Source organism: Lontra canadensis, unplaced genomic scaffold, assembly GCF_010015895.1.
Source record: "Lontra canadensis isolate GAN:19392208 unplaced genomic scaffold, GSC_riverotter_1.0 scaffold49, whole genome shotgun sequence".
Lineage (NCBI taxonomy): Eukaryota > Metazoa > Chordata > Mammalia > Carnivora > Mustelidae > Lontra > Lontra canadensis.
In genome coordinates, this window is record NW_022631043.1 from 14,540,994 (window position 1) to 14,553,965 (window position 12,972).

The 12,972-nt window shown below is 41.7% G+C and overlaps 1 protein-coding gene across 1 annotated transcript in view; it reads right to left on the bottom strand.

Moving 5' to 3' along the window:
• FER1L6 (fer-1 like family member 6) overlaps positions 1 to 12,972 on the bottom strand; it is a 123,372-nt gene that overhangs the window by 6,583 nt on the left and 103,817 nt on the right. The window contains exons 36-39 of the mRNA XM_032873449.1: positions 12,185 to 12,273; positions 11,603 to 11,701; positions 9,137 to 9,378; positions 7,643 to 7,806 (exon numbers count right to left, since the gene is read on the bottom strand). Coding sequence (XP_032729340.1) covers positions 7,643 to 7,806; positions 9,137 to 9,378; positions 11,603 to 11,701; positions 12,185 to 12,273 — 594 coding nt within the window. The remainder of the gene's footprint in view (positions 1 to 7,642; positions 7,807 to 9,136; positions 9,379 to 11,602; positions 11,702 to 12,184; positions 12,274 to 12,972) is intronic.

The following is a 12,972-nucleotide window of genomic DNA, read 5'->3' on the forward strand; positions in this document are numbered from 1 at the left end:
GATACTGGGGAAAATGCAAGACAAAAAAAAAAAAATCCCATTTACCACCCCTGGAGATACCTCTTGTACCAATTCTTGATTCTACAGTGTGGGAATTGATAGAATTAAACATTTTTCCTTTTTTTTTTTTTTTCAGGAGGCAGTGACTATAATTTATTTCCATTTGTTGAGAGAAAGCTCTTCCTAACAGCTGAGTTCTTACTAATAAATGAAAAAATAATGATAGAATTAGATACACAGATAGATGATAGGGATATATAGATAGGTGGGTAGGTGAATAGATAGCTAGGTAATGGAAAGATAGGTGGATAGAGATGGATGGATGGAAGGAAAGAAGGAATGGGTAAAGAAGGAAGAAAGGATTAGAAAAATCATTTTGCAACACCAGTGAAATACTTAATTATAATCACATTAGGTGGAAGGTGGTGGCAGGGCAGGGATTTCCCACAGTGCCAAAGTGTTACCCACTGGTTCCTTGCTAATTGTAAAGAGGAAAATGTACTTTTACAATGAAAAGCTCTCATGGTCACCAGCATGATCACATGAGTAAACATAGCACATCACCACTAGTGGGGCCATCTGAGGCCATGTGCCTCCTGGCATAATCAGTGGGAAAAAAACAGTATCAGGTCTTAAGTATTCTTACCAAAAACGTTTAACCTGATCCTGATAATGCTCTTACACCTAAATTTCTTCTAGTTCACAAGAAATACAGGGTCTAGAGAGTAAGATAAGCTATGTCATGAGAAAACAACCGGACAAGTGAGGCCAGTTTCATCAAATAGGTATTGTCATGGGGCAAGAAATGATGGAGGACCATTCTAAAACAAATGAACCAAAAAGACAAAATAACCAAAAAGCAACACATGAACTATGACTAAATCTTGTTTTGAAAAAAGAAACAGCTGGAAAATACATCTTGAGAGTAATAGGGTATCCTTCTTGTAGATGGAGAAATGAATATGGTGTGGATATCAGACTGGGTGATCATAATTAACTTCTTATATGTGATGGTGGCATTATGGTTATGTACAAAAATGTTCATATTCTTAGGAGAGGCACGCTGAAGTATTCAGGAATGGTTAAAAAGAAAACCACAGGCCCCTGATGGAGTTACTTAGGTTAAGGCCCCATGTCAACAATCCAAGACTTAAAAACTACCCTAAATGCAATCTCCTTCCTACCCACCCCTCCACCCCCGCCCCAGGAATTTCACCTTTGGTCCGCCAATATGTAATTTCAACCTAGATATTTACTGATAGACACCCTTTCATTCCTGTAAGGAGGGCACCTTGCCCAAATAATGCATTTCTTGCTAATAAATTCCTTTATGCCCTCTCTTTGCTTTTTAAAAACCTTCCTTTTGTTTAACTTGGGGGAGTTCCCCTTTACTTGGTAGATGGGATACTGCCCTATTCACAAATTATTTAATAAAGCCAATTAGATCTTCAAATTTACTCGTTTTTGGGGGGGGGGTTAGTTTTTGTTTTTGTTTTGTTTTGTTTTGTTTTTTAAACAAGGAATAGTATTGGAATGTCTACAGATTACTCTTAAATGGTTCAGCCGATAAGTATGTGTGTGGGGTTGGGGGCAGCGAGAGACTATGTACTCACATATACAGACAAAATCAGTGCAGCAAAATAGTAACAGGTATTGAATCTAGGTGGTGGATAAATGGTTGATCATTGTCCTATGCTTTCAACTTTTCCACACTTTAATGTTTTAAAATGAATAAATATTGAGGAAATAACACAAACATTAAACGGCTGTTTCTATTTTGAGACTACTAAGAGTTGATACAACATTGATACCATAACTAGGGGAGTGCTCATTAGAACACCAAACCAAACATAAAAGGCCCTATTTTTAATATAGAATGATCCCTACTATGTAAAATCAAACAAAATCTACCTAAATTGGGCACAAACCAAACATTAACAAAAGCTTTCTTTGGGTGGTGTGCATGTGGGTGATTTCTCTTTCCTTTTACACTCTTGTGTCTTTTAATTTCCTATAAATGTGTATTACTTAATTATAATCACATTAGGTGGAAGGTGGTGGCAGGGCAGGGATTTCCTCTGTCTTAAAATAACCTTTACATGAAAATACGTACCCACTTGCTCCTAGAGAATCTGAGTTTGTCACATACTATTTAGATGATGTGTGTATGTCTACCACCTCCTCAGTTAAGCTGTGAACTTCTGGATGCCAGGAATTTGCCTCTTGCATTGTTGAACATTTACCGCCTAATGTATGAGTGTGTACCCACAGTAGCTGCTGACGAGGGTTTTTCACACGAAACCAGAAGCACAGAAACCTCCCCTTTAATTTTAGTTGTTGATGTTCTTGCGATTTAGGTGGGCTATTTAACTGTCAATTGATGGGATTCGCCTGTACAAGAAACTTCTTGATCTTCATCTTCTGAGCAGTGATTTCTTTAAAGGCTGCTTTTAGTAAGATAACATGTATGACATGCATAGTGCAATATATCTCATATAGGACCTACCTGTCCAATATACATTTCTTTTGTCCCAAGGGTACCTGTTATTTGCAAATCCTACCTGGAGCTGTTTTTCACTGACTATGAGCACAGCCACATTCCGTTGTGGGAGCTCTGTGTTCCCGAAGTCTAAATTGCACTGCCTGCGTGTACAGAGAAGTAGCTTTAAAAATAAGCCTGGGCATGTGGCAGTGGCCGTAAGCAAATCCCTACTGGCCAGCTGGTGCCTGGAACAGGACTGTGACCTCCTGAGTGCTGGCTTCAGGAGGGGGGCAGTGGGAAGCTTAGAAACAGAAGGTGTCTGTACTGGAAAGGCACCTTGGGGGCACCCAGTCCAACCCACTTTTTTTTACAGACGTGGAAACTGAGACTTGGAGATGGCATGACCTCAGAAGGTGGCAGACTGAGGTTTTCCGTGACACCTCTTGACCCCCAGCTCATCCAGCTTGCTGCCACCCTGGGAGAAGGCTACCCACTGGCTTCCTCTGTATGGGTATGCGTTCCTTTGAGGGAAAAGAGAGGCAGCTGGGTTATACCCCTGCTGCTGCAGGCCAAACCAGCAGTTGGGGGGCTGCCGGGTGGGTAGGGACAAAGTCAATTCTCACTTTCCCTTAAGGATGTGTAAGGACAAAACCAAATTAAAAACAGAGAGCTTAACATTTCCTGTGGAAAATATAGGAAGAGATTTCCCTTTCCTTTTTCTAAGAGCTGTCACTTTAGAAAATGTAATTGGAAGACCTTTGGGTGCTCTTTGAAGTGCATATAAATTCTTTTGAATAGAAGATACACCCTTTGTCTTTAATACCCAGAACCCACCTTTCCCAAAGACCCTGGAGCCATCTCTTTGCAATGTACACATCCAGGGAGAGAGCACCCGTCCCTCCCAGTTTCCGGGGGTACCTGGTTCCAAGTTGCCTATTTGAGGAGGATGCCCTAATTTTTGTGCCCACCCCCCGTATTCTCCCTTAGCCAGTCACATAGGATGCCCCCCTTCTAGTTATTTTGCCTCCCAACAACCTTGAATCAGAACAAACCTGGTATCTTCCTTTTTTTTTTTCATTATAAAGCTTCCCCACTCTCCTGCCTTTGTTTTGTGTGTGTTTGTGTGTGTGTGTTTTAATTTCTTTTCAGTGTTCCAGAATTCATTGTTTAAGCACCACACCCAGTGCTCCATGCAATACGGCCCTCCTTAATACCCACCACCAGGCTCACCCAACCTCCCACCCTCCTCCCCTCCAAAACCCTCAGTTTGTTTCTCAGAGCCCACAGTCTCTCATGGTTCCTCTACCCCTCCAGTTTCCCCCTGCCTTTCAATCTCTACCAAACCAGAAAGATGGTGGCTGACTCTCTTGTCACAGCCAACTCTGAGTAAACAGCCTGTTTACTACAGTCTTCTGTTCTTTCCATGGTTCTAAATACTTCATGTATATTAACTCATTTATTTGCTAAAACCCCATGGGTTTTATATATATATCTGTGTGTGTGTGTGTGTGTGTGTGTGTGTGTGTGTGTGTGTATAATCAATCCCCATTTTATAGATAATGAAAGTTGAGGCATAGAGAGATTAAGTAGCTTGCCTCAAGTCACACAATTAGTCAGGAGAGGACAGGATTCAAACCCAACCTGTCTGCTTCTACATTCTTTGGTCTTAATCACTACATAATACTTACTGCAGTCTAGGAAAACATACTGTCTCAGCCTAAACACCCTTCCTCCCTTCTCCACATGTCCCCAAACAACCTGTCTGGATCCTCAGAACCTCCCACCATTAAAATCTACTTGTCTTCTCTCTTATTTCTTTGGGACATTGTTCTCTAGTTTTTACTGTGACACTTAGTCTTATAAAGAAATTTGTGCTGATGTGTTTGTTCTCAAAGACTATTTGTTGAACACTTCCTACATGTTCAGTACACTGAACAAAAAGGGAAGGAAATCATATAATCTCTTTGATGGTAGCATCAATGTCTTATTTGTTGACTTGTTCAATATCAATGTACTGGGCACATACTCTGTGTGAGACACCACGTGAGACACCTCAAACTCCAAAAATGAACAAAAAAGAGACCCACTCTCTGGACTCAGGCCTCTCACAGCAGAAGAACCATGAACCATGAATACAGACAATTACAAATCAGTGTCACAAGAGGGATGGAAGCATGAAGGCAAGCAAGCCCATCCCAGCTAGGACATCAGGGAGGCTTCCCAGAGGAGGTGACTGCCGAAAAGAGTCTCAAAAGACTTAAGGAGGAGATTTCCCAGAGAAGAAGGGAATCAAGGCATTCCAGGCAGAAATACCAGTCCCTGGAAAAGCATGGGTATGGGAGGGAGCAGGGAGTGGCTGGGGAAGAGAGTAGCTGAGGAAAGCTGGTATGGTTTGGGAGGAAGAGGGAAAGATGGAATTGTGAAGGCTTTCAGCATCTGCACATGTCTCTGCTAACTTATTCCCCACTTGCTCCACAGTACATACTAGTCTACATCTGTTGTCACCATTCCAAAAGTGCTTTTTAAATATTGAGATATAATTCCCATACTGTAAAGTTCATCCTTTGAAAGTGCACAATGAATAGATTTTAGTATATTCACAAAGTTGTACAGTCACCAGCACTAATTCCAGAACATTTATCACTCTAAAAAGAAATCCTGTACTGGTTCTTAGTCACTCCCCATTTCCCTTCCCTCTAGCCCTGGCAACCACCAATTTAAATTCTATGGAGTTGCCTATTCTGGACGTTTCCTATCAATGTGGTCTTTTGTGACCGGCTTCTTTCTTTCTTTTTAAAGATTTTATTTATTTGTTTGTCAGAGAGAGAGAGAGAGAAAGCACAAGCAGGGGGAGAGCAGCAGGCAGAGAGAGAAGCAGGCTCTCTGCTGAGCAAGGAGCCTGATGTGGGACTCCATCCTAGGACCGTGAGATCATGACCTGAGCTGAAGGCAGATGCTTAACCGTCTGAGCCACCCAGGTGTCCCATGACTGGCTTCTTTCACTTAAATATTTTCAAGGTCCATCCACGTTGGAGCCTGTATCAACATTTTATTCCTTTTTATGGACAAATTATATCCCCCATTGTATGGATATAACATATTTTTTTTTATTCCTTCATTAGTTGATGGACATGCAGATGTTTCCACTTCTGGGCTCTTATGAACAGTGCTGCTATGAGCCTTTACAACACTACTTTTCAAAAGGTCATTGGTGATCTCCATGTTGCTAAATCCAATGGACACTTCTCTGCTTCTTATATGACCACTCAGGGGCATCTGACACAGTGACCCAACTGTCCTTCTCAAAAGAGAGTCTTCTCTGGGTTTATGTTTCAGGCACATTTTTATCATTTTCTTCCTATAGGTCTGCCTAGTTCTTCTCTTTCTCCCATGTGACTCTCTCCTACTCATTGTCCACCTAAGCGACAAGGGTTTGTGTTTCCTGTGTGAGTCAGATACCCTCACCTCCATGTGGGAGATCATTCATGGCTCCCCATTGCTCTGAGGATAAAATCCCAACTCTTCAACATGTGTGTGTCTGTCTTTGATGTTGGACTGTAAAGAAGCTCCATGCTGGCAGAGACCTATGACTGTTACTACTCATATTTTATTCCCAGGACCTATCATTTAATAGATGCTCAATAAAAAATGTTGCAAGAAATGAAGAAAGAAATAAGTGACAGAAAATAAAGACTCAACTAGGATCGAATGAAGTAACAGAAGTCTGAACATATTTTGCAAACTCTAAAGGGCTATAAACCTGCAATAAATTATGACAACGGCCATTATGTAATCATGCATACATCATTACTGTTGTTGATTTTATAGAAACCGGAATTATATCAAAAGACATGAATTTGGATTTTGGGATTTGGCAGTCCCTGTGTCCTAACCTCATGCTGTGCTCTGGCAACTCTGACCAGCGGGCAGTCAGCCTTCCACACAGGGATACTTCATGCCTCCATGTTGTGCTCCTCATGGTTCCTCTACTCAAGGTAGATATGCACCCTCTTCTTCTTCTAGAAAATGCCTTTTCATCAGCTTTTGTTCTTGAAAAACTGAGGTTTTGTTCTCCTTGACTCCTCAACATCCTCAGAGAGAATTACGTCCTTCCCTCCTCTCATTTCTTTACCTGTGTCTCTTATACATTGACTACTGCCTGCAGAACTGGGTTGTAGACACATCTGTCCCCATCGGACTCTGAGCTGGTTGAGGGTAGAGAACAGGCGGACTTCATTGGTGAATTTACCCATTCATCAATCAGTTCACTGACTCAGCATCAGTTATGGGCTAAGCCCGTGAGGACTGCAGCCTCATTCTCTTGACCCAACCTCATGCACCAGAGATTCAACTGAGAATGGTGGGAAGAGAAAATCTTCCAGAAAATATAATAAAACTAGATGCCATGGAGTCAGGCCAGTCAGGTGCAAAGAGAATCCTTGCCTTACACACACTGGGCCTCTACAACAGCAAGAGAGAACCAGGTGTGACCAGACTATTCCAACCCAGGTGTGCTTTTGCCACTGGGCACAGGAGCAGAGGGCAGAACATGTTCTCCACCAAGGGGAGGAGGCAGCATGGAAAGGAGTCACCAATGCACTCCCGTTTCCCAGCCTTGCCCATCACGTGAGTTATCTGCCGTCCCTCATGGAGGGACACTAAGAAGCCTGCAGAACTTCCTTCCCACTATTTGTGAAAAGCATGTGCCACATAGTATTGACCAGGCTGGCAATTCAGGGAAAGGGTGAAATGGCTCTCCCTGCTGCCACCCTCTCAAGGAAGTTTTAAAAGTCTGGATCCCTTTTAAAATTGAGTCCTGCATTTGAGGGTGAAGGGATGAGGTTGTTCCATTAAAATTGTACATTTGTCAAGACTTAATGCATAATTTCAAGAAATATTGAAAAAAAAATAATGCCCGGGGCATAAATTCAAGCTAAGAGGTTAGAAAACCACCCTGATATAGCTATTAAATCAAGTATGCTGAAATAAAGAAGCTTAATGCATTTATAAAATTGTGAAAATTCTTGCCTCTCAGCAGAACCTTTGCCCTAAAGCTCTCTGTGTCACTTCAAGGCCCTTGACGTTTACAAAGTGACTCATTTAAAGAGCATGATGGCCCCTGTCTGCCCCCCAACCCTGTATTTTACAGCTGCCACTTACTGTGAGCTCCGTGCTTTTAGCAAAAGGCCACCAGCCCCGCACACGCTTTTGCTGGAATATGGAGATCTTGCTGTCCTCGCTCGCATTTTCAAACTTGGTGAGATCGCAGGCCTTGGCCGACTTGGCTGCTCGGGGGAAACTATTGAGGTTCATTTCCAGGGAGCCTGTGAAGAGATACCTTTGATAATCATGGAAGGGCTTTAGTATCCATCACCACCAATCATTCACCCACCCACCCATTCATTCATTCACTCACTCACTCACTCGTCATTCAGCCAGCACCACCCTGCATCACTAGCATGTACTAGGTTTGCGGGATACAAGTATTACCGAGACATGTTTGGTGCCCTCGAGGCACCCAGTGTAGCAGCAGGTAGAAGACAGGGCAGAGCTGCAATGTAGAACTTCAGGTGTTGTCACTGCTGGATATCTTGCCTATTCCCTGAGTGTGTGGAGATTATGTCCCTGTCCTCTGAGCTTTCCTCTGCCTCAGCATGAATCCACCGAAGAGAACCTCCTCCCCCAACTCACCTCCCTCTGAGTCCACTCAGCTCCCCCCAGTGGAGGACTAAGTCTTACTGTCTTTGTAGCTACTGTCCAAGACCTTAGTGGGCTCTCAAGAAAGTATTTTCCATGAGTGAATATTATGGGAAATAAGATAATATTATGAGAGTATTTTATTTCTCTCTCTTCAATAACCTTTCCCTATTACAGATTATTTGTTCATTGAAAGCACTTAGAGCATGTACATAAACCAGAAATTAATAGAAAAATCTTCCATAATTCCATCCCCCAAAAGGTGATCATTGCTCTACACATTCGTTCTCATCCTATGTCAGTCCTTTTTCTTTGCCTGCCTCTGACTATCCCTGTCTCCGAGTCCATATGAACATGGTTTTGCACGTTTTTTCCTACATTCTTTTTTTCACTTAATACATCCTGTACAACTCTTCAACTCATTAAATATTCAAATATTTTAATGGCTGCTGGACTATCACTTACTGAGTGCTTACTATGGTTTTAAATTTTATTTTAAAATTACTAAATTAAATTGTATTTTATATTAAATTATATTAATTTTACATTAAATTATATTAATTATAATAATTTTTAAAATTACATTAGATTTGAAGCCATGCTTCAACTTTAGAGCTCCAAATGCTCTCTGAGGTATGTAATATTACTATCCCCATTTTATAACTGAAGGAAACTGAGGTACAGAGGGGACTAGTAACTAGCTCAAAATTTAACATCTTCTTAGTGGTAGAGCAAAGATGAATTTAAGTCTGTTTGAAAACGTATCTTCTACCATTAAGATGCGCCATAACTTACTCAGCCAAACCCCTATGAATGGCTATTTGGAGTGTTTCTAATTTTTTGCTATCATAAATAGCACTGAAATTATTATCCTTGTAGCTATATCAAGCCAAGCTCTCCAAAAACTGGGACAAAACCCTTAACATTAACGTGAACTTTACAAAGCCACTGGCTTACCCAGAAAGTCATCTGAGGACAGCCTTTCAAAATCCCAAACCTGGAGCACCAACACTACTGGTGTCTTACACTCCATCTTCTCTAAGGAAAAGATGTTCTCCCTCTTGGTAATGACCATTTGCTTCTCAGCTGGGAGATACTGAAATGGAAACAGGAAGCGCCAGTTGAAGTTCCCCTCGCCAGTCAGGGAGTTGTAATGCACATCGGTCTCCTGCTTGTCATCCTCCAGACCCTTTAGCCACCTGAATAAAGATAGAAAAAGAATTACATACTTGAGTCCCTGAGTACATTTTCCAGGCATCATTCTAATCGAGAGTGATTTAACTAGTTTCAGTGTAGTCACGGAAAATAGTTTTTAAATTATGATAGTTAGATTCAGATAGAAGTTTCCACTGAATCTGAAAGAGAAAAATAGGAATCAAAGGGTCTGAAAGAGAAGCAAGATAGAGACATCATTCTAAGCCAGGTTCAGGAGATGTCTTCAGCTATACTGGCGAGACCCTGAAGCCCCATGCAATAAAGAGGGAAGACTTGAAAAATGTGAAGGGAAAGTATAATTGGAGTTTCCTCTCCCCCTGAGGCCTCCTGTGAGGGTCCCACCTCTGCACTCACTACCCTGGTGGGCCTCTACAGTTGTTCTGGTTTAGACTCATGGTATCAGGCCTGTGATTGGCTCCCTCCTCACTGGTTCTGGGCCTCAAAAACCCAGCAGGCCTGCATCAACATGGCATGGAGGGTAGAAGCCTTCTGCACCCACCTGTATTCTAATCCTGGCTCTGCCACTACTAACTGGAAAGCCCTGGATAAGTTGTCCAACCCCCCTGTGCCTCAGTTTCATCTGCAAAATGGAAGCAATGACAGTACTTTGTTCATAGTTCAAAATGTGGTTGCTCTGAAGAATTGTAGAGGTAATAGCTGGAAGGTGCTTTGTGTACTTCAAGTTATACACAATGTTATTTCCTCTTTTCTGGTCTTCCTCTTGCATCCCCAGTATAGAGTAAGCTACCGTTAATACACTTTTCCCTAATAGCTTGTCCCTGGTGAATTATTGAGAAAATAGGTGCTTTTAATTCAAACTAATTGATAATTCCAAACCACTTGCTTTTTGAAAGCAGACATCCTGTCCCCACAGGTCAGAGAAGGATCAAGACCTCCCTTGTCCCAGAGGAGTGGTACCACTTAGAGTATGGATACAATTATTTAGGTAAAAATGGTGCTCACTCAGCCAATATATATGAGGTATCTGTTATGAGACAAGGAATGAGCTAGTTGCTAGAGGAGTAATGGGAACACACAGAGGTGGTCCTTGCCTTCATAGAGCTATAGCTACAGAGGGAAGGGGATGGAGAAATTGGGGGAGAAGAGGTAGAGGTCAGCAGCAAGAGATGTACAAGGGCCTGTAGTGTGATGGCACATTCTAATGTGGGAAGGAAGTTCAGCATGACTAGAGAGCACAAAGCAAGGAAGATTGAGATGGGCCTGGAGAGATAGGAGGGGCTAGTCAGATAGGACATTTTAGGACATATTAGGGATCTGGATCTTCAGCCAAAGAAAATAGGATGTCACTAAAAGGTTTAAAGTATAGGGCTGATTTGATCAGATTGTGTTTTGAAAAGATAACCCATGTTTCAACATAGAGAACAAGTTACAGGAGGCAAGAGTGAGTATAGACAGAGCAATCCAAATGGCACCTCAGTGGCCTCAGCAAGAAATGATGGAGGGGAAGACTATGGCAGTGGTGTGTAAAGATGGAAATGGACAGTGCTGATGGCTATTTGGGAAGCCAAATGGATAGGATTCAATGGCAAGCTAGAAATAGAGCTAATGAAGAAGAGGCTCCCCTGTTTGGGGAAGGCAAAGATATACCAAAAGGAGGCTGAGATGAGTTCGCTCCTTCTGAGATGGGTTTTATCCAAGGGGTCATGTTTGAATAAGTTTTGCTTCTGATTCTCTACCACCTCATCTGCCTCCATGACTAGGGGCTCAAAGGGCGGCATTTGTGATGAAAGAGAGAGAGAGAGAGAGAATACGTCATTTCCCGAGTCCTAGGTTGGCATCTTTCCTATCAGTAGAACTAGCAAAGAGTAAGGTGTAGCTTTGAGCTTCTCTCTTAGTCTTACAACCTTCCTAACACTGAATCTCTCATCAGTTGCATTACACCTCTCTACTTGCTTCAGGTGTAAAGGTATTTTGAATGCCACTCAAAAAGCTTAGGTACCAACATTTAATGGAAAGAGATGTTGATATAATAAAATTTTCTCACAAAAATATTTTCATAAGATAATAATCCTAGCAAAATAACCAAATAATATTTGAAAAGAAAGTGACCTTATCTACCAAGGTGAGTAAGATGGGCTCCCTCTGTAGGAGGTGGGTGGAGTGCCTTCCATGAGGCTAACTTCAATTAGGAGTTAAAGAGAGGAGGAGGGGAAGAAGAGGGGGCATGGAGTTTGTTGATGATCTTACCCTTTAACATAAATATCACTTGATTTTTGTCCTGTGAAGATATTCTCATCCTCTAAAATGACATCTTCAGTGTTCCAGATAGTCACTCTCAATTCATACCTGGGATGAAGGAAGGCAGCATTAGGCTGAAGACCTTGAAAGCGGAGTTAGCTGGTGTGTATGGCATTCTGATACTGCTGTGAGTCAGTAGGCTTCCTCAACTTTACCAAATTCAAAAATATCAACACTTAAGTTCTTGGTTCCATCAAAACCAAGTGTCCTGTTGGAATCACCAAAGACATGAAGTTCTCTGAGCAGAAATTGGTTCCATTAGCTGACATTTTTCACGTTGTTGCAGAATGCTGAAGCGCAGTGGCCCCTACATAAAACAGGGGCCAGCATTTTCAACCATCACCACTGTTACAATTACTACCACTCATCCCTGTGGTAAATGGCCAGATGGGAAGTGAGAGATGATTATCAGATGTCAACTGATTCATGTAATTGACGCTACAATGCAACAATTATTGTAATTGATTAACTGTCAAGATCTTTTAGTTGGCTACCGTAGTCATAGGCTACCTTAGGCTGCAGCTGACTTACCCTTTTGGCTGCCTTGGTGATATGTCAACAGGAGGTCCAGGTGGAGGCATGTCTTTGGGAAACATGTCCACCCACATCTGCAGGCGGCCCTGGTTAAGAAAAGAAGATCTCCTTTAACTTTGGTGGGGTATCACATGGGCAACTGATCATTCATGGTTTTAACAGATCCTTTTACTAGAAATGGATATTAGCTATATATCACATCATATCTTATCATATGGATGTTATTCATATTATACATGCTTAGGATATTGGTTGACAAAGTCAGAACTTGCGTTTTTATTAAGAATTAGTCAGGACATATGTTAAGAGCAGGTGAAAGGCAAGCAAACCCTGACTGAGCACCTACTATGTGGTAGACACAATGTGATGCACTTGAAAAAACATTATGTCAATTCTCCCAATATCCCCAATGGGTGGATGTTATTATTCCTACTACAGATGAGAAAACATCTTGCCCATGCTTATACAGACAATATGTAGCAGAGTCTGGATTCAACCCTTGTCTGCTGACTCTGCATTTTCTATAAATCCCTAAGGATTAAAAAAATAATATTATCTGTCAGAAGTATCATGCTTCATTGTTTTTAATGCACTTTAATATCATTATCTCGGTAACTGCTTAGCCCAGCTATATTTCTGTGGTACACATCAAAAGAAACGGAGGCTTAGAGCAGCCAAAGAAATGATATGAGTCTTATGGCTAATTAATGGCAGAATAAGGCCTCCCATTCATTGCTTTGGATTCCATACATGAGAATTTAACCTGCTGCAAGGGATCCAAGTGC